The sequence below is a fragment of the Mercurialis annua genome, linkage group LG1-X (assembly GCF_937616625.2).
Source record: "Mercurialis annua linkage group LG1-X, ddMerAnnu1.2, whole genome shotgun sequence".
Taxonomy (NCBI): Eukaryota; Viridiplantae; Streptophyta; class Magnoliopsida; order Malpighiales; family Euphorbiaceae; genus Mercurialis; species Mercurialis annua.
Window position 1 is genome coordinate 68,161,502 of NC_065570.1, and position 21,771 is coordinate 68,183,272.

The 21,771-nt window shown below is 33.0% G+C and overlaps 3 protein-coding genes and 1 pseudogene across 5 annotated transcripts; 2 read left to right on the plus strand and 2 right to left on the minus strand.

Annotated features, from left to right (window-relative positions):
• The first annotated feature begins 866 nt into the window (after positions 1 to 866).
• Positions 867 to 4,979, plus strand: LOC126672945 (vesicle transport protein GOT1-like). Of its 3 annotated transcripts, none has more exons than XM_050366914.2 (8): positions 867 to 956; positions 1,325 to 1,391; positions 2,267 to 2,358; positions 2,457 to 2,537; positions 2,621 to 2,718; positions 2,800 to 2,881; positions 4,406 to 4,458; positions 4,567 to 4,979. In XM_050366914.2, exons 2-7 carry the CDS (start codon positions 1,361 to 1,363, stop codon positions 4,442 to 4,444), a joined length of 423 nt encoding a protein of 140 aa, XP_050222871.1. In that variant the 5' UTR covers positions 867 to 956; positions 1,325 to 1,360; the 3' UTR covers positions 4,445 to 4,458; positions 4,567 to 4,979. The 3 variants fall into 3 exon arrangements, with proteins under 3 accessions (XP_050222871.1, XP_050222984.1, XP_050222923.1); XM_050367027.2 differs by having other exon boundaries at positions 4,571 to 4,979; XM_050366966.2 differs by having other exon boundaries at positions 4,406 to 4,457; positions 4,561 to 4,979.
• Positions 4,980 to 5,290: 311 nt separating this feature from the next.
• On the minus strand, positions 5,291 to 9,426 carry LOC126665128 (amino acid permease 2-like; annotated as a pseudogene).
• A 1,820-nt stretch (positions 9,427 to 11,246) lies between these two features.
• LOC126665975 (adenylate kinase, chloroplastic) lies at positions 11,247 to 14,842 on the plus strand. The gene is made up of 7 exons (XM_050358923.2): positions 11,247 to 11,589; positions 11,667 to 11,765; positions 13,195 to 13,323; positions 13,407 to 13,541; positions 13,786 to 13,932; positions 14,068 to 14,142; positions 14,501 to 14,842. The coding sequence occupies exons 1-7, from the start codon at positions 11,341 to 11,343 to the stop codon at positions 14,603 to 14,605; spliced, it is 939 nt and encodes a 312-aa protein (XP_050214880.1). The 5' UTR covers positions 11,247 to 11,340; the 3' UTR covers positions 14,606 to 14,842.
• A 2,361-nt stretch (positions 14,843 to 17,203) lies between these two features.
• On the minus strand, positions 17,204 to 19,983 carry LOC126678917 (serine/threonine-protein kinase-like protein CCR4). Its single transcript, XM_050373835.2, has one exon. It carries the CDS (start codon positions 19,845 to 19,847, stop codon positions 17,562 to 17,564), a length of 2,286 nt encoding a protein of 761 aa, XP_050229792.1. The 5' UTR covers positions 19,848 to 19,983; the 3' UTR covers positions 17,204 to 17,561.
• Between the last annotated feature and the right edge of the window lie 1,788 nt (positions 19,984 to 21,771).

The following is a 21,771-nucleotide window of genomic DNA, read 5'->3' on the forward strand; positions in this document are numbered from 1 at the left end:
TAAATTGATTAAAATAATTTTCATTTATACAACATTTTGATCCCTTATGCTGTATTTTATTTATTCTCTAGCCCCTCAGATTTATTTTAATTAAAAAGAACACTTTAATTTCTATTTGACTATTTAAAACTACATTGACCAAAAAAAATATAAATGGAGAACTAAAGTACTAAATAATTTTAAAATTGGGGACTGAATTTTATATTTTAAAGTACAGTCTCAAAATTTTCATTATAACTAATCATATAGTATATTACACAAACAATTGGCCAGTATTTGCCCAACTTTTTGTGAAGATTTTTTTTTTTGAAATACATACTACTTCCTCGGTCCCAATAGAGTTGTCCACTTTACCTTTATCACACAGTTTAAGAAAAGCAATCATTGTTTATAGTTTTTGTAAAATTTACTTATTTTTCTTGTCATACCCCTATTTAATATAGGGTCCACATATAATTTACTTTTATTAGTGGCCTTTAAATAGGGGTAATATAGAAAAATTAAGTGTAAAGTTAGTTATTCTTTGAAAGTGGACAAGTGTTTTGGGACAAAAAAAATTCTCAAAGTGGACAACTCTATTGGGACGGAGGGAGTATAAAATAGTAAACTTTACTGAAATATAATCTAATATTATTCAAATTTTATATTTATGAAAAATTAATGATGATTTTAGTGATCATTTAATTAATTTTTTTGCCTAATCTATTAAACTGAAAATAGTTTTAAAATTATTCATCTTAACGAACCAAAAAACTTTAAAAAAAAATACTTTTTTCTTTTTTTGAGAATTTTAAAAAAATACTTAATAACTTACACTTCATTTCTATTTGTAGAGAAAAGAAAACTCAGGTATCACTAGTGAAATTTGCCGCATCTACTGACAGGGAAGTCCAAAATATGGGTAAAAACTTAAGAAAACCCCATTTTCTGCTATTTCCATTCTTCTGGTTGTTCAGGTCCATCTCTCTGCTCTCTATATACATTTTTTCATTTACGAGTTTTCTGTTTGGTTGCTGAGAAAATTTTATACGTTAGCCATTTTTCACTTCTTTTTTTGTTTTTCCCTTCCAATGCAATGCATCCAAACAGAGATACTTCTTACTATCTAATAAAACATTGTTTCGCTCGCTCTAGCAGATTGTTTAATTCGTTATCTAGTTTATTATACTCGTCGGAGCTTATTCTATTAAATCTCTAAATTTGAATTTTGAACCCTAGTTTTGTATTATTTTTGGGTTTAGCTTGATTATTATTGCTGTTAAACATTATCTTGATCTACATTTTCAATGCTGATAATTGTTTTTTAATCATGTTGTGATTGCAGTGATAGTGAAGAAAATCTGAATCATCTACAGTAAAAATGTTGTCCTTTGAAATGAATGACAGGAAAAGTGAGTCATTATTTACCATGTTTTTATTGATTTTGTAATGCATAATTACTGTGAAGCTGTTTTATTGTTTCCTATTGTTTATGCCAACTTCTGGACTTCATTTGGAGATTGATATAATGTTATTGCTGAATTCAAGTTATCAGTTAGAAATTAGAATCAGTTAAGAGAGTTAACTCATGGATGTGTATACTTTACAACCTTATTTAATGATTTTTTTGTTGTTGCTGAGTAAATGTGTATTTTTCTGTTGATAAATATTAACTTGGTAATGAATAAAATCTAATGAAATAAAACCCGTGACATGCTTTAAAAACTACCAGCCTAATCATTATAATCTAATCCTATCATAATGTTTATGAAAATCGTATATGGTGGAAATTTATCGAGAAAAAGATGATAGCTATATGGAGTTATAGTTAGTGTTGATGATTTCCAATAAAATTAAAATCTCAGCATTGTTCTGTATTAGATATGATTTTGACCAGCTGAATTGGCTGACTATTTTACCCAATATACAACTGGGGACTTATATATCTTACTCTTTGCAGATTCTAAGTCTTCTAAATTGCTCTACCAATTTCAAAAAAATTATGTGAGACATTATTAAATTAGCTAAGAAAGTTTATACTGCATGGTGCTGAGATTTACTCATATATTAGACTTTAAAAAGAAAGTAAAAGCCTGGTGTTAGTACCTTTGGATTAGTCGAAATATTCACATCTGAGTTTTATTAGATCGCATCGATTACATTCTCCACATAACTGAAGTTTGACATTAATTGATACTTAAAATCTTATCACTAAATGTGTTTTACTTTATTTTAATTGTAACTAATGGACACTGTTTAAAATATTTGCTATTGTGACATGCAACAGAGATTGGGATAGGCTTGACAGGATTTGGAATTTTTTTTTCATTTTTGGGAATTATCTTCTTCTTTGACAAGGGATTCCTTGCAATGGGAAATGTAAGCCCTTGTTATTTTTGCTCCCAAATTTTAATTTCTATTTTGGTATGTGTTATGGATGGATTAACACTGGCTTGTTTCTCTATCATCTCAATCAGATCCTGTTCCTCTCAGGGCTGAGTTTAACCATTGGTCTGAAGTCCACCATGCAATTTTTTATCAAACGCCAAAATTTCAAGGTATTCTGGTTTGTATCAAGTTATGCCCCTCATCTTTTTCAAATTTACTAGTGCACCACTTATGCTTCATTTCATTTTTGTAGGGAACCATTTCATTTGGTTCTGGCTTCTTTTTAATTGTCATAGGCTGGCCAATTATAGGTATGATGTTGGAAGCATATGGCTTCATAATACTTTTCAGGTATGTTGAGATTCAGTGCTCTTGTTCCACAGTGGTTTTTGTCTTTAAATAGCTGAAGATGCTAATAGAGATTTTGTGCAGTGGTTTCTGGCCAACCTTGTCTGTCTTTTTGCAAAAGATACCTGTTCTTGGCTGGGTTTTCCAACTACCATTTTTCAGATCAGTATGTTATCTCATAACTCATTCTCAATTTCATTGATTGCAAACTTTTTCATTATGAATATTGTCTTTGTATCTCACTACTTACTCATTATGCATATCATCTTTGTATGTCAATCAAAGATCCCAATGGTAAAAGCTGTTTAAGATTGCATGAGACATGATGATTGATTAGATATTTTAGATTCATAAAGGATTCTGGGGGAAATATGCTGTGTTATGGCAATTAAATAAATGGAAAACCAGCGGGGATAGATCATGAATTTATTCGACAAAAAGACTCAGCACAATTCCTGCTCTTTTCTTTTCTTAATTGAATATATTGCTGGACCTAAGAGGAGTTCCGTTGCTCTTAATGAGATCTACAACCTTCTGGACTTTGTACGTAACTGTTCTATACTTGGCAATAAGAATAAAGTGGTCGAATAACTGGAAAGGTGAGAGAATCTATTGTTTTCTTTAATGTAGCAGTGCTTGTTTTTTTTAAAGCAAGCACCTGACTGGTAACACACTTAAATCTGAGAAGGTGAGAAAATCCGTTGCACATAAAATTGTTGCTCATTGAAAATGGGTGAAAATAGATGGAGAAATGTAGGAATAGTGGCTCTCTATGCTATATCAGCAAGGCGAAAGGGCTATTGCACATCCTAAACAATAACGTCTCAGTTTTGACAGATTTAAATATATTCTATTTGTATGTTTTGGTGTTAAGAGATCAAGTTGGTTTTTAGATCTATGTAGAACCTTAGAGGATGTCCAATTTTGAAGAGAACTGGACTTCTTGAAACATACTTGCCAAAGGGAGGCAGATGCTTATTTTTGTATTTAATCTTGAATGGTGTTGATTTAATGAAAAGTGAAAACTTACATTACCAGTTACAGGGTGCCTCATAGGCTCAAGTGAATTGGTGCTAAAGATAATGTTGTTTCAACATTATTTTTTGGTGAAAATATTCTTTTATTGTATTTATTCTGGCTTCTGGGTTGCAACTTATGCTTTAGCTGGCCCAGGCTGTTATCTAGCGTAGAGTATTTTTCTTTGGGTTAGTATGATGTCCATACTGGTAAATGCTGCATTGCTACAGAATAGTGAGTTATTTTTAGTGAAATGTCAGGGATTCGGAACAGTTTGTTCATGCAGAGTGGATCTTTTCTGGAACCAAATATATATGCAAAGCGAAATATGTCCCTAAGAAACTGATAGGGTTCCATATTCTGGACATTGTTAGTAATTTTGCATCAAACGTTTTTTTCAAGTCTCAAAGCTGCAATCCTTAGACAAGCCACTGATATTAGGTAGTAGTCCTAACAGGCTAGGTACTATCTATCTTTATTTGATTTGGAGTCTGTAAAATACAATCATTTTACTTCCATCAGTTCCTTAATATTCCTCACTTTTGCACATTAACCGTTTTCTATATAAGCATTATAATGTATAAACGATCAAATTCAGCCGGCCTCGTCATTCTTTTGAAGCTAATGTCATTTGCTATTCCTATTGATGATTGTTATTTGTGATCATGTGCAGCTCTTTGATCGGCAACGGGGCAGACGGGTGCCTGTATAACTCTGGAGTCTAAGGTATGGAAACAAACATGCAGTTTTCTCGATTTTTTTTCGAGTCACTGCAGCATACTCACTGCCCAAGACCCTGAACTTATATTCCATTCTTATTTCTTATCGGAAAAGGTAGAAAATGGAGGCAATGTTTTAACAAGTAAACAAGAGAAGAAACGGAAATTGATACATGTTGTGGGTCATGCTATAGAAGATAAAAAAGAAGAAGAATATGATTTGCCCTAGTTATCTGATTCTATATGGTTGTAATTGTGTTAACTCGTAGTTAGAAAATGGGTGTTGCCCTCTTAAAGAGGTGGATTAGCCTTCAGCCTATTCTTTCAAAGTGGATTGTGTACTAATATTTGCTTACGGGTTGTCAACGTGTGAATTGTATACATAGATATCAATAGACTAGAAATGCTAATCTGTAATTACAATTTCCCACCAAAAATGCTAGACTGTAGTTGCAATTTAAAAAAAACATTTATGTTTCTACAATTGGAGATAATATATATGAGTAAAGGGTCAATCTGGCAACTCAACCCATTCTTAAATAATTTTCAATTGAGGGCAGAACTCTTTATTCTTAAGTCAATTAAGGATATAATTGTATAATATGAACAAGTTTAAAGACTAGATTGACTCATTTTTGTTTTTAATTGATCTAAAAAATTGATAGTATAGTCATTATTGACATAAAAAATAAAAAGTATGATCAAAATAGCGGAGCAAATTATTTGATCACGAGTCACAAGTTAAGAAACTGGAGTGACCCTTTGCTTGAATATATATGTTTGGTAATTGTTCAAAGAACCACGTGGTCCTAAAAGTAAAAAAGCATCAAAATTCAATCTCATACATTTTAATCCAGTATACTTAACATATAATTCTGAATACAAAAAAAGGAAACAATTTCCAGTAAATTAAATTTTTAAAAAATACCTATAACTTGAGACTTACAAATTATTATGAAATAACTTAGCTGTCTTAAGACTCTGTAACATACCAGCAACAGAACCTAAACCAGAAATGAGAGTGACAATGAAACAAACGAAGCTCAAAGCTTGAAAACAAATCCATCTATAACTCCATCTTTTAATCTTTGCTTGCTGCATGTACATGCTCATCGGAAAATACACTGTTAATGGCCAAAATGAAATTGCTCCGAGAAGACCCAAAATTGCATTGAAAAATGGAAGCATCATTGCTATTGAAGTTGTTAGAATGACAAAACATGTACGAAGTATGAGCTTACTTAGGGTAAAGCTGAAGCCCCATTTCTTTGTGTATGGCAATTTTATGATATACATGGTAGTGAAAAATGATTGGGTTGGATATTTTGTTGCTATCAGCTTCTCATTGATTGCAAATATTGGTTGGCCATATACCTGCGAGAGTAATATCCAGTGGAAATGAGTCTTCATGAACATTATTTGATCATGGCCCGGGCTAGGTTCGGGACAGATCTAACCGGACTTGACTCTTTTATTTGCAAATAAATTTAATCCAAATAATTCTGTTATGTTTGGTTTTTACATAGTTATAAATTCATTTTAGTTCGGTTTTGTATAATAGCAAAACTGTGATTTGGTTCGGTTCGTTCGAACCAAATGCACAGCCCTACATGAGCGGACCTTGACGATAGGCAGTCCCATGCACATGTCTATGAATATATAAATATATAGAGAGGGAGAGTGAGGAGAAACCTGATAAGCTCCAATTAAATGGACGATTAGAGAGAGATTGGCGATGTGAACAAGCCAAAAAGGCTCATAAAATGCAGAAAGTAGATTTCCAGGAATATGATTTCCAAATGCTGCATTCCCCATGCTTCCTATACACATATACAACAATGTGGTTCCTCCAATTGCATACATTGTCACTTTCTTCATTACTTTGTTTTCTGCTGGATTTGACTTTAATGTATCCTACACCAATATATTCATTTAATAAATAGTTCCCTCTAATAAATTATGAACTTCGACAATTTAAAATACAAATTGACAATTGGAACGAGCAATATTTTGATAGGAAAAAATACTGATATGGACACCTATAATACATATTGTTATGACGTCTACATCATCATTTTTAACTAAAAAGTTGCTCAATATTCTGAATTGCCACCACTAGTAGAATTAACATTTTATAGGTATTGAACTATAAGTTTTTTTATAAAACGGTTATCATTGTCTAATTTGTTAAATTAACTTTTTTATATTAGCGGGAAAATTATTTGTTGCTACATAAGCAATTATTGGTCTGAATTGCTATACTCAGTGATTAAAAAACCTGACCAAACCGGCAGATAAATGAACCGGAAACTGGCCGGTTGTCTAGTCCAAATTATCCTAATAATCAAAAATTTGGTCCAGTTGGATTAAACTGATTGGCTTGGACTAAACTGGCAATTGACCGGTTGAGCCGGTTAAACTGGGAACCGATGGCTTCACCGGTTCAACCATCCGTTCGGTTTTTCAAAACACTCACTGTAACATCCCGTTGATATAAAAAGAAAAGTTCAGTTATCAAAATATAACAAACACGGCATAATCAGACTCGATTTACGGAAAGAAAGAGCTAAGAAATACCTGAATTTCTAATAATAGCATGGAAAATGTATAGGCAAGAGCAATATTTCCAAGAGCTTGAAAAACATGCCAAGTTTTTGTGGATGCAGCTTCAGTAGCAGTAGCAGCCACCATGAGACTTCCTCTGAGCTTATGATCGGCGGCAATTTTTGCAATCGACAGTGACAACGCGATGATTGAATAAGCGAGCGAGGTTAGAGATGCTACTACTGAAAGAAAAGTCAGTTTCTCTAAGCTGGGAAATTGAGAAAGAATTATTTGCAGTGCTCCAAAAACTAGCATATATAGATTTCCTGACACTCTACAATGTGCTGCATTTTCCATTGCATGATAACATGTTGTTCTCTTTACAGATCTGCATAATTGAGACATTCCGTAAGGAAATTGGAAAAGATGGTATAGTAATCATTGGTGTACAAAGATTGAAGTGTTTAGATGGTAAATATATATTTATTTTCCCTTCATATTTTGTTTTTTAGCTAGTCATCTCGACGAGGCGACGAGCAGGGGCGGAACCAGCCTTATGGCTGAGGTAGTGACCGCCCCCGCAATTTTTTTTTGGAAAAATTACTCCTTCAATTTTTTTTTAAAATATGGTTACTTAATTTTAAATTTTATACAATTAGCGCCTTCAAATTTTATTTTGTACGAATTAGCCGCCCCATAATAGAATTTTTAGTTCCGCCCCTGGCGACGAGCATGGTTTCGGTTAGCGAATCTATCAAATGCAAACTCCTAATAATATTTGAGTTTTAATTTGTAATGTAATTGCAAATAAATTGGTTTTGATAGTTTCTTACGCTACACTGATGGCAGTTGTAACTGTGTAGCCAATCATTGTGCCCCATAGCATTGTGTACTGCAGTATTGTACAAGTAAATTCATGCCTTGGACCTGCATTCACAATTGAGTCATTATATAGCTAGAAACACAGGTAGCAATATAATTATCACTGTCGTAAGATATAACCGGTGTTTAAACAATCAAACCAGACTGGTTAGGCCAACTTGTTCGATAGTAAATCGGATGAATTTATAGTTCAACCACTTTGAACCGAAAAATCGTATAGCCAATTTTTATAAATTTAATTATAATCTATTTATATTTGATTAAACTAGAAAAGCTCAAATATAATTTTATGTTTGTCCATTTCGTCTTCTTTATTTAATTTAAATCTTCTTTAACTATCAAAAAAAACCACAAATTTAATATATATATATTAAAAAAATACCATCAAAATTCAAATTACTTTCAACAATTTATTAATGGATACATATATATTATTCCCTCCGTCCCATTCTAATTGACCAAATTATCTATTTTGGGTGTCTCATTCTATTTGAAAATTTCTATTTATAAAATATTTTTCACACTACTTTTCTTCTTTTATTCTCATCAATTAATGCAGTTTAAAAGCACATTTTTATAAAATGGTGAAGCATTTCATGTAATATGAGAATATAAAAATAAAGTTACTAAAATTTCTTAAACAATGTGCAAAGAGAATTTCTCAATTAGAATGGGACAGAGGGAGTACTATAGAATAAAGAGAGAGAAAAGAAAATTAGATTACCTAAAAGTGATCGGACAGCATGAATATATGTACGATTTCTTGCTCCGGTGAGTGGGTGAGGAGTTCTATAGCAGTCGCTAGGGGTGTGCAAAAACCGAACCAAACCGAACCGTTTCACTGAACCGAACCGAAATTGCAATTGCGGTTCGGTTTTTTAGTAACTATGGTTTGGTTCGGTTTGTAATTAGGTAAAAGTTTGGTGTTCGGTTTTCGGTTCGGTTTGAGCATTTTAAAAACCGAAAAAACCGAAAAACCAAACAATTAAATAAAAAATAAAAAAGATATATAAATATATATAAATTTATATTTTTTTGGTTTAATATTTTAATTATAGTTGATATATAAGTTAATAAACTTCATACAACATATAATTATGCTAATAACTATATAAAAATATTTATTAGACACTTATTATTTAATATTAGAATTTATTTTATGATAAAAAAATTAAAAAATGGAGAAAGTAAAAAATTTCGGTTTTTCACCGAACCGAACCGAACCAAACCGAACTTTTCGGTTCGGTTTGGTGTAAGCCAAAATTAAAATTCGGTCCGGTTCGGTTTGGGATTTTTACCAAACTTCGGTTTGTTCGGTTCGGTGACCGAATCGACCGAACTAACCGAACGCACAGCCCTAGCAGTCGCAGAGAAGGATGGCTGTATAGTAAGTGATGAGGGAAAAGGAGACGAGAACAGCTGAGCCAAGTAACCAACCCAACTGAGCCACACTCCACGGCAATGCTAATATACCTGCACCCACCGTTGCCGTGAATGCATGTGCTGTGGCCGTTCCCAAGCTTCCTAAATCACAACCCAACTCCCTCATATTTCAACTATTATGTAACCAATAGGAAATTCATTATATTATTGTTCTTTTTACACATATAGAATCTAACTAGACTATTTGAAGTGTTAGAAATATAATGTTGAATTAATTCGGCTGAAACAACAGCCTGCACTGAGGTCCGGACTGAATCGAAAACCTCAAAAATATACGAGGAGAACCTGGCCACTCGGTTTAGGCTTCAGTTGCATTCGTGATATATATCACTGTAAATATTGTCGATTCTATAAATATAATACGTCAATCAACTAATAGGTACGAGCAAAATGTCCGACCGATGAACGAACTCATAACTTTCAGTCGGTTTATTCGGTTAAACTTGAGGTCGGCTTGATTGCAGTTTTTAATTATTTTAGTTAACCGAATCAACCAATTTGTTTTTTTTAATTCTCTTTGCATTTTTCGGTTTTAAGCAAACCTACTGTTATTTCAAAAAAAAAAAAAACTTTTTATTTAATAGACCGATTTTAATAGATTCAAAGTATATTATGGTAACGTTGTCCAAGTATAAAAACTTGCACCTCTATCAATTATTGCTCTCTAATTAACATTACCCTATTTCAGATCAAAAACTTACTATATATTCATATATCTTCAAATTCTATCTTAAAATAAATGTCTCAAAACTCCAGTTCAGTACTTGACTCATAAAATTATAAAATTGAAATAAATCAATAATAAGTCTATTTATATTATTATTAAAAATTGACAGATTTTATAAGTTAAAGCCAATTCCACGAAACTATAATTTAAGAGTATAAAAAAAATTAGACAAAAATTAAGGTATATCGATAACTTTTGTCATTTCAAAATTTAGGAGAATGCATAATTCCTAGTGAGAATCTTTTTGGTAAATGAAAATATAAGAATAGGGAACAAATTAAAAGAAAATAAAGCAATGCATGGAGAATATATACCAGTTCTAATGCGTCCATCATCTCCTGCAGCCGCTTCCATATCCATTGAAGATGAGATGAGAAAGCTTGATTTTCAGTTTTGTTAAAGAAAGAAAAACAAGAGATTGAAGAAATATATGATTTGCTAAGAAAAGGGAAGAAGCTATGTGACAACAAAAAAATCCAAAAAGAAAAACCATTGAAGATCAGTAAGTTGATTATTTATGGTCATAGAACCCCCCACTTCATTATGCAAATGGCAATAATAAGTCTAGTCTATGCTTATTTACCATTTATTAACTGTTAGGATTTTAACACTATGTACTTGATTAATTCTAGTATAACCCTTGTGATTCGGGTCTTTTTAGTACCAAATTAACGTATGATTCTTTAGAAAAAATTGTTAGAATGTATTTGAATTTTAACACTCAAATTTCACTTCGATATTTAATTCAATAAGAATAACATGCGTGATTAATCGTTAATAGTTTTTTTATACTATATATTGAAATATCCTTATTTGTATTGTACCAGTGTAAGGCATTTGATGAGTTAAGTAATTTTACTCTAAATCTCAAATGAGCATCATTCTATTAAAATTATAACTTTATTTTTTGCACAAACATTCTCTTTTTTAATCATTCAAGAAAATAAAAAAAATATATATCTATATTTCTATCATTATAATCACGGATGGAATTTAAAAAATAATTTAAACAGTAGAACACGAATTATTGACTAATTAAATCTATCAAAACGTGATTGAGGTTGATATTCTTTAATAGTTTTTTTTTCAAAGTTATTCTTTGATAGTTTAGTTGGAGGAAAACATTCAAAAATCAACAGCTATGAATATGGGCCCAAAAAAGCCGCCACAAAAAACATAGGCCCATCTTTTTGCTGTATTTGTCTGAGCAGCCTAGAGCAGTGAAAATCAGTAACCGCCTTCGTCTCTCTCGGCTGTCTTTCTTAGACCGCCGGTAAACTCAGGAGGTAAAAAATGGCGGCATCTGTTACCTCTTGCGGTGTTAATTTTGTCGCCGGAGATAAATCGCCGCGGAATTTTCTGACGCCATACTCTTCCTGTTCGTCTTCAAAGTCATCTAATCTTCATTTCTGTTCATCATCATTATCCAACTCCGCCGAGAAATTATCATTTGTTTCTACTAATTCTTGCATTTCTCTCCGTTCTTCCTATCAGCATACCCTAATCTGGCCTCATGTGGTGAAAACTCACAATCATGTTCAGGTAATTAACTAAATATTCGATTTTAAAATGTTATTTTATTTTACTTTACTTCTTATTATATTTGTTAATGAGATTAGGTTGTAGCTGCTGCTGCTAAAGCGGAGCCTTTGAAAATTATGATATCGGGAGCTCCTGCTTCCGGTAAAGGCACTCAATGTGAGCTCATCACTCAAAAAGTAAGTACGTTTTCATTTTATTATTCTTATTTTCATTACTCTATTAATTGCTGTTCTCTATTTTTCAGCAGGATAGTAATTTATTTTCTTGTCTATTATCAGTTGACTTTGAACTAATAAATTGAATTTATTTTCTTAATCGAAAAGCCTGTTCTTGAGTTTAATTCATTAGTTCCATCTACGAGTTCGGTTTTCATAATCATATTTTAAAAACTTTACATTCACTTGCTTAATTTGACACGGTTTATGAAGGGGACATTAAACTCCCTACTGAGTTATTCACAAATTACAAAAAGGAAACTCAATTAACTTTCGTTACAAAAAGGTCACTCGGTTATGGTTTTATTACAACGGAAGTCACTGTCTTCGAAAAATGCTTAAAACGCAGCGTTTTTGCTTACGTATCATGCCAAAATTACAAAATGAGGTATAACTCGATATCTTTGTTTAACAAAAGATATAACTCAGTACCCCTTTTGTAATTCACGATAAACCCAGTGACCTATTTTTACGACATTGACCTTTAGTTGTAATAAAATCATAGCTAAGTATCCTTTTTTTAACAAAAATTAAATCAGTACCCTTTTTGTAATTTACAAATAACTCAGTAACCCAGGAAATTTAATATCCTTTATGAAGGTGGTGATCCTTTTTTACTTTGCGGAAGACATCTACTTTTAAGATTAATGATTTTTAAATGTTTGAATTGTCAAATCAAGTTCTTATATATTTAATATACAAGTTACCTGAAGCTTGAAATCTATTGCCTCATTAATCTTGCTCAATGAGGCTGTTAAGAGTGGTGTTTTTGTAACTCTTAACCATTGTAGCATATCAGAAAAGAAGCAAATAGATTAAGAAGAGGAAGATAGAACCAGGAGAGGGAGAGAGAAATTGTGTACATTATTGATATAAAATTCAGTTACAATCTTACTATTTATTCTGTTTGCACAATTCACTTAAATAGATTCTAATTCTGCTACAATGGCTGACAAACTAATTCAAGAGCAGCTTCACCTGCTTTCTAGGAATTGATATGCTGTTTGCCTTGCATATCCTTACCATGAGGTCACTAGTCTTGCATAGCTGTAACAGAGGCTTTGCATGATGGAGAATGCAAACTACAGTTTTTCTAGCCTAGCAGAAAATGGTTTTGTGCAAATTTCCCGAGTGGCACATCACCCTGATATCCAAGGTCATTTAGGTTTTTAGACAGCTGCAGATATAAATGTAGGTTATTTCATATAGGCATTTTATTTAGATAAGCATGGGATATCGGCTCAAGAATTCTGTTTTAATTATATATCTCCTTTTATCCTCACACTGCATTGTGTAATTGGTAGGTTCAGCTACATATCTACTGCATGCTCTCATTATGTAATTGCTGTGAAAAGAAAAAGATTGAATCAAGTCGTCCTGATAAATGCAGTATGGTTTGGTGCATGTTGCTGCTGGAGATTTGTTGAGAGCAGAAATTGCTTCTGGCAGTGAAAATGGGAAGCGTGCGAAGGAATTCATGGAGAAAGGACAACTCGTGCCAAATGAAATAGTTGTCATGGTGAGTAGGATTCTAGTCATTTCTCCTTTTCTTTAAAAGAAAATATTGGCCAAGTTGTTGATCTTTTGATATAAATATTGAAGATGGTGAAGGAGCGTCTATTGCAGCCAGATGCTCAAGAAAATGGGTGGCTTTTGGATGGATATCCTAGGAGTTTGTCACAAGCTACTGCTTTCATGGAACTTAACTTGAAGCCTGATCTCTTTATTCTCCTAGAAGTAAGCATTTGCATTCAATTAATTTCTATTGTTGTTTAAGAACATAAAAAGACATACCTAGAAATGTACTATTGCTGGCATCTACTTCTGTGGATTTATATATTTTCATGCAGGCTTATAATATTGAGTGATTTTAAATTTAACTTTGGGTAATGATAAAGATGTAGCAACCATTATGGTTTCATCTGTCATTAGCCTTGTTTAGATTCTCATCATGTTAAAACCGGAAAATTTTCTTCTGTAGGTCAATGAAGATATGCTTGTTGAGAGGGTTGTTGGGCGTAGGTCAGACCCTGTTACTGGGAAGATATACCACTTGAAGTATTCTCCTCCTGAGACTGAAGAAATTGCTGCGAGACTTACCCAACGTTTTGATGATACGGAAGAAAAGGCATGTCTTAAACCAGTCTCTGCAATTGGATTTTTTGATTTTGGGGACCATTGTTGTTTCTATTCATTTCATCATGGTACCTGATTGATTTTATTTAGTGATAGCATTGACTCTCTCTTGTCTGGCTGTGTTTAGGTGAAATTGCGATTGCAAACTCATCATCAAAATGTCGAGGCAGTACTCTCCATATATGAAGACATTACATTAAAGGTATGGAATCTCTTGTTCTCTTTATCATTCATATGCTTTCAGCCGCTGGGCACAATAGTTTGAGAATTCTTTTCATTGCTTTAATTGGTGTGATTGCTTTAGCTTATCAGTATAAATTTAACCAGTATTCCTTTGGTTGAATTTTTATTCGTGTTGTTTGTATCAAATAAAATTGATAAGATTTCATTGGTACAACATTTATTTTTGTCAGGGCTTACATAATATAGATTCAAGCGAGTTCGTCATTGTTTGTAGTTATACTACTACCCTTTATCACATTTTCATGTGCTAAACACAATCCGAAATGAGAGAGAGTAGAAATGCATTCTTTTTCATAATAATGTTTTGTTGATGTCAGGTCAATGGGAACGTTTCGAAAAACGAAGTGTTTGCACAAATTGACAATGCTCTCACAGAATTACTGGAGGACGGGAAGGCGATGTCAGAATCTGTAGCTGCATAGTTGAGGAAAAAGAAAATGTAAAAGATTGCATAGGAGTTATCAATACTCTATAGTCTATACAAAGGTGTGTTCCTTCACTTCTGTAATAACTCTCTACCTGGAAATCCCCTTGGTCTATTATCAAATTCATATTTAGAAACTACCAGTTCCTCGTCCAAATTTTTTTTATTACAACCATCATTACTCTTTGAAATGTAAAACGTGGGCATTTAATATTATAAAGTTATTCTTTTTTTACATTAATTTTTTTTTTGAATTGGGTCCCTGTATTTTTTAGTTTTGACTCAAGTCCTTCAATCCAGTTTTTTCTTTCCGGGTTTGACTTGTAGTGTAAGGATCAAATTTTAAAAAGTATGAAAGTGTAAAAATTTAAATGTGGCAATTTTTTCCTAGATGCAACCAAATCCTGAGTATTGACTATCTTGTGAGTCTCGATCAATATGTAGCATAATAAATGCTACAAGTTGTTGCACAAACTTGCTCTTTATTAAGGGATATAGTATGGTTGCTATAGATTCTTGAATGGTTCAAACCGTTCAATCATTTTATGTATTGATTAAATCTACCAATCCAAGTAATTATAACAATCAACCTTGGTTACAATCACAATAGTGATGATGATTCTTCACTTGATTTACCTTATGGATATAAGTTTTTCCTTGTATAATTATTAGAAGATCCGAATCTAATGAATCACCGATAGCATTTAAAATCCAAGATAAAGTGATGGGTTATTTTCATAAAATATTATCACCTTTCGTGTTCTTTTCGATTTAACGCTATCTACCAAATGTCTCACTTCGCGTTCCAGGCTTTTTAAACTTCTCATTATATAGTCTAGTGCCGTTTTATGTGTTATTTTTCATAGAAATGATGTCGTTTTGACCATTTTAAATGATAAAAACGACATCGTATAATGTATTTAGGCTACAAATGCCATATAATGAAAGGTTGAGCTTTTTTATGCTAAACATACAAGGTTGGCATGTGTGACGCCCGTTTGGTATAATGTACTAAAATCAAAACAGTACTCATAAAGTGAAGATATTTTATGACAATAATCTTAAAGTAAAGTAAAAGAAGTGAAGTCTACTCCACTTCCTGCCTGTTGTTCCATTCCTCTCAGCTTGTAAGTAGGGCTGTGCAAAAACCGAACCAAACCGAACCGTTTCACCGAACCGAACCGAAATTACAATTACGGTTCGGTTATTTGGTGACTATGGTTCGGTTCGGTTTGTAATTAGGTAAAAGTTTGGTGTTCGGTTTTCGGTTCGGTTTAAGCATTTTAAAAACCGAAAAAACCGAAAAACCGAACAATTAATAAAAAAATAAAAATATATATATTAATATATATAAATTTATATTTTTTTGGTTTAATATTTTAATTATAGTTGATATATAAGTTAATAAACTTCATATAACATATAATTATGCTAATAACTATATAAAAATATTTATTAGATACTTATTATTTAATATTAGAATTTATTTTATGATAAAAAAATTAAAAAATGAAGAAAGTAAAAAATTTCGGTTTTTCACCGAACCGAACCGAACCAAACCGAACTTTTCGGTTCGGTTTGGTGTAAGCCAAAATTAGAATTCGGTCCGGTTTGGTTTGTGATTTTTAACAAATTTCGGTGTTCGGTTTGTTCGGTTCGGTGACCGAACTAACCGAACGCACAGCCCTACTTGTAAGGACCCCTTCTTAAAAATCTAGGATGCATGAATGATTGTCAAAATAGGCTGTCCCTACAACCCTAAAACTTGGTCCTAAAGAGAGAATGAGAATGGCCATAATTCTAATATACCTAGGAGCTATGCAAACAGCGAATATAGCCGATTTATAATTTTTTAGGTTCGATTTTGAAAGTAGAATTTTTTACTTTATTTTTGGTGAGAATCGAAACGAACTAAAATCAATTAAAGTGGGTAGCTAAGAATTCTAATAAAATTATGTATTGGTTTGAACCGAATACACTTTCAAATATTACTTGTTCATATAAAAATAAAGCTTAATCACCAAAAAAATTCCAAAGGTGCGAATTTGGGTGCAGCTGATAAAATTGCAATTTGGAAAGGGGCTAAAAAGGTGGGGTTATTTGGGTGATTAAGCCTAAAAATAAGGTCTCATGGTGCTAAAAAGTTAAATCTTTTCGACTTCTTAAAAATCCATCCAAACCTTTTAATAGTAGTAAATCTATCCCGTTTTGACTAATTCGCTGGAAATCTATCCAATTTTGCAAAATTAATTTAATTGAGTTTATGTGACAATTTATGTGTACTTTAAAAAAATAGAACGAAAAAATTTTGTCAATTGAAATCCCATGTGGTTTGCATAAATTAATTTTGGAAAATGTTAAATCGATTCTAAAAAATGAATAGATATTCAGCGAATTGGCCAAAATAATGATAGATTTACAATATTTTAAAGGTTTGAATTGATTTCTAAAAATTTAATTTTTTTTAGCTTTTTAACATTATACCACCAAATGATATTCAAACATGCATAAGGCAAAACACAAGTGTAGACAATATTCTCTGAACATGAGAAACACGCAACAAAAGTCAAAAGTCATGGTGGTGCTGTTGGAAATCTTTGACACCAAATCCTTCCTTCTTATTAGGTTCCCATTTCAGTCTTCAATAATCCATTTTGACCTCTTACTTGAACTAGTCTTTTTTCATAATTTTTGACAATTTTCCTTTTAAAGGAAATGAATAGAAGTAAATGTACAAATATAGATACACATTTTTCTTTGTGGTAGGTACACAATCATATACTTTTTGGACAATTCCCAACCCAATCAACTAACTAATAAAGGGAAAAAATAATAATAACATTTGGCTATGTATATGTATGTAGCAGAAAAATCTAACAAAAAAATTGTATAGACTTTAGACTATCTCTACAAAATGTGGACCATTTCATTACACTAGCGTACCGAGTCTAAATTCACGTCGAGGAGCCCGTCGTGGACCGCGAAAGCGAAGTAGGGTGCACCAAACACGCAGCCAATGCTCTTTCCAAACTATTTACAATTTCGGACATGGATGGCCGATCTCGACCTTCTCGTGTTACACAGTCTGCTGCTAAGTATCCTATATACGCTACTGCCTCTATTTCAGATGGGGTCGGAGGCGCCACTCTCGAATCCAACACTCTATGGATTTCATCTTGCATAATATACGGCACGACGAAATCAACCACATTTCTCGGCACACCATTCTCATTTTTGTGTATTGCCTTGTAACCTGACAGTAATTCTAGCAACATTACTCCGAAACTATACACATCACTCTTTGCTGTCAGTTGTTGAAGTCTGTAGTACTCTGGGTCCATGTACCCGACAGTGCCTGCAGCGTGGAGCGACAAGTGTGACTCTTCATCGTCAGGACCCATCAGAGATAGTCCGAAATCGGATACTTTGGCTGTCCATGTGCTGTCGAGTAAAATATTGGACGACTTGATGTCGCGGTGAATGATCCGTGGCACAGCATACTCATGAAGGTACTCGACTCCTCGAGATGCATCTAGTGCTACCTTGATTCTTGCAGGCCATGACATTAATGGAGAGTTTTGTATCTTGTGGAGATGGTCGTGGAGTGTACCGTTGTTCATGAACTCATAGATTAGTACTCGTTCGTTACTTTCTTCACAAAAGCCTAGTAATCGGACAAGATTTTTGTGATGTAAACGAGACAGTGATTCGAGTTCATTGATGAATGCGTTGTCTTTATCTTCTTGGCGTTTGGTTCCAACAGCGTAAGAACTAGTAGTTGATAATTCCGCTCTTTTAATAGCTAATTCTCGACCGTCTTCTAATACGCCGAGATAGACAGAGCCAAAGCTGCCTGTTCCAACTTTGTGATCTTGAGAGAAATTGTTGGTGGCTTGAATTAGAACTTGCAATGAGAATTCCTCCAGCTGACCGGCATTTCCCATGCTGGCTAGCTGGCTAAGACGCTTTTCTAGAACCGGTTGTGCTTGCTCCATTTGCTGCTGTTCGGGGGCTGCACCAGCGTCGTCTAAGCGCCCTGAATCATGTACTCGACAACCTCTGCATTTGCAATATTTGAAGAGAAAAAAACTGATTGATAGCAACAAGGAAGATAATCCCACACACCCAACTACTAAAAACGCTATCATTTTGCCACTCCATTCACTATTTCCTTCCGAAGATGACGAAGGCGGAGGCGAAGGTTGCAATGCTGGTGGGGATGAAGCCGGAGGCGGAGTAATAGTATTCGGGTAGCAATGATCACATATAAAAGATCCTTGAGAACAAGACCTGGCTGAATTTGCTAATATACCACATGGACAGACATTTTTACACGGTCCAGGCAAAACTTCTTCAAATACTATAAAACCAGAATCAAAAACCTGATTACCCCAACACATCAAAGAAAAATTTGATTTCAAAACTCCACAGAAAACGTTCTTCTTAGCTTTGACATCAACAAAATAACTACCTCGCAGAGTTTCCGGCAAGCTGAAGTTGTTCTGCCCCCAACAGAAAACCGTCTCATTAGCCAATAATCCGCAGCCGCGATTTTCTCCTAATGCCAACGATTTGAACTTACCATTTGGAATTTCTTGGCCATCAGTATCTCCCCAACAATGCAAACCACTATCCAGAGTTAAACCACAAGCATATCGAAAACCTGCAGCAATCGCGCTGTAGTTCCGGTCACGAATTTGGTCAGGAACACTGAAGTTACCCCAGCAAGAAACCATCCCAAATCCTGACAGCCCGCAAACAAAATCATCGCCAACTGCAATGCTCGAAAGGTTCAGCTTTCGAGCAGGGGCAGGATCGAATTCTCGCCATTGCCAGCACTCTAGTCCACCGGTGGCGTTAAGGCCACATATCCTGGAACTACCCGATTCGAGCTGTGTAATAGCGGAATCATCGTAAATCCTCTTGTAATCCGTAACAGAACCGTTAACAGAGAATCTCCAACAAACTAATACTGAAACGGAAGAAGTAACATCACTCAAACCGCAAACAAATCCATCTCCAGCAACAATCCCAGAATAAGAAACGTTGGAGCTAGGCCCAGGAATTTGAACTGGAGAAGGAAAACCTGAACAGGTTAAAAACGATTCTTGATTACTAGTTTTCTTTGTCAGCGCACAAATCAAAATCTGGTTATCAGAAGTTTCAGAAATAGCCACGGTTGATAAAGAATGAACTGAAGGAAGAAGAATAAAAAAGAAGAAGAAGGGGAAAAAAGCCATAGAAATGATAAAAAGGAAGTGAGAGTCTCATGATTATGCAAGAAATGAAAAGGGCGAGTCTAACAATAATAATAATAAAGTTTGAGAGAGTAAAAGAAACGCGGTTTTGAGAGTAAGGACCAGAGACCAAGTCATTTTGATTAGAGCTGAGCTGAGGGAAATTAATTAAAACAAAAAAGAGAGCGTGTGTAGTGTATAGTCAAGACTCAAGAGCAGGGGTTTACAGAAACCGGATCGTAAAACCGAATCCAACTGAATTCAAATTGTAGTTATGATTCAGTTATTTAATAAATACGGTTTGGTTAGGTTTGGTTTATAAGTCGGAATTCAGTTTAGTTTGGACATTTGAAAACCGAGAAAATAAAAAAACTGAATAATAAAATAATTTTTAATCAATATAAATACACACGTTTAAACTTTTTTTGTTTTTATTACTTAACTATAGTTGACGCATAAATTAATAAATTTCATACAATATATACATAAAATTACTATTAGATTTTGTCATGTTAATAAGTGCTAGGCAGCAAACTGATAGGTTGTGGGTTCGATTTCTCGCACAAACGTTCTCCCTTTTCAATTATCAAAAAATAAATAAATAAAAATTCAATTTTTTTAACCAAATCGAACCGAACAAATTGATGTCATCCGAATTTGTAGTTTCGTTTGAAAATTTAACAAACTTTGGTTGATCAATTTGATCGATTTTAAACCAAATCAAACCGGATCAAATCAACCAATGCACAACGCTGGTCAAGAGTTGAAATTTCATTTTAGTTTCTGCTTTTTTAAGTATTGTGTTTTAATTAGATATTGCACGTGATAATGATTGTGCTTTATAGATTCACATATTTTAAACACTCGATCCCTAATTAGTATCATAAAAGTTGAACTAACTATACTTCTTTGCCGGGATTTTTTTTAATTATAATATCTGCATTTTTTTCTTTCATATATAAATTTTAATTCTTAATTAAAAAATATTCAACTATAATTTTATTACGGTAAAATATGTAGCGCTAATAAATTTATCAGAATACAATACGGCATGCATTGAATGAGAAACTTGAAGATCATCCAGTATAAAAAGGAACCATTGAAGCTCACATGAATTAGATATCATGGCCCTGTATTTGGCTTCAGAAGAATATCTTGACACAGTTTGTTGCTCTTTGGAAAGCCAAGGAATCAAAGAGGTTCTCAAGAAGATACAAAACCAGTAAATGATGATGTCCTTGAGTCAACACGACTTGCTCAATCAGAATCTGTAAAAGCCTTCAATCGGAAAGAATTATCAGCAACAAAGAATAAACCTTGCTCGACTTTAAAATTATATATTTTATTAAAACAGAATTAAAATTTAATTATGAAAACAGCTAAAATCTAATGATCAAAATTAAATAATTTTAAAATTTAATTGTTCTCATAATCAATAGGGAAAGGATTGAACGAAAAGGGAAGACTAGGAAAGATAAAAACATTTTTTTTTAAATTAGATAAAGACATATCTTAAAAACAACAACAAAATTTAAATTTATTGAAAGCCATGTGATAACTCTCTTTAAAATTAAAATATAAGGCAACACGTAACAATATTTTATATATATTGGATGTTAATGTTTTTAATTAATTTATATAAATTTATTAATTTTATGTCCTAATGATTTTCTTATGAAAATTCAATGGAACGTTCGTGTAATTGACTCATTAAATTAATTTAGATAACACCATGCACATCAAACACATTTCATTGTTGAATTTTCTAACCATGATTAGGTCCTTTAGGAAGAAAGGTCATATGCAATTACATTAAATTCTTTAAAGTTCTAATGGTTTGTGTATAAAATAAAATAAAATAAATTATTTCACCCGCTATTTCGTACTAGCTCTAATATTCCTTCTTACATAATAGTATTTTATTGTT

Coding starts and splice junctions, on each gene's coding strand:
- LOC126672945 (XM_050366914.2), top strand. CDS start 1,361: ATGTTGTCCTTTGAAATGAATGACAGGAAAA. Junction 2,538..2,620: donor TCAAACGCCAAAATTTCAAG/GTATTCTGGTTT, acceptor TCATTTTTGTAG/GGAACCATTTCATTTGGTTC. Junction 2,882..4,405: donor AACTACCATTTTTCAGATCA/GTATGTTATCTC, acceptor GATCATGTGCAG/CTCTTTGATCGGCAACGGGG.
- LOC126678917 (XM_050373835.2), bottom strand. CDS start 19,847: ATGGCTTTTTTCCCCTTCTTCTTCTTTTTTATTCTTCTTCCTTCAGTT.
- LOC126665975 (XM_050358923.2), top strand. CDS start 11,341: ATGGCGGCATCTGTTACCTCTTGCGGTGTTAATTTTGTCGCCGGAGAT. Junction 13,324..13,406: donor CAAATGAAATAGTTGTCATG/GTGAGTAGGATT, acceptor TAAATATTGAAG/ATGGTGAAGGAGCGTCTATT. Junction 14,143..14,500: donor ATGAAGACATTACATTAAAG/GTATGGAATCTC, acceptor TGTTGATGTCAG/GTCAATGGGAACGTTTCGAA.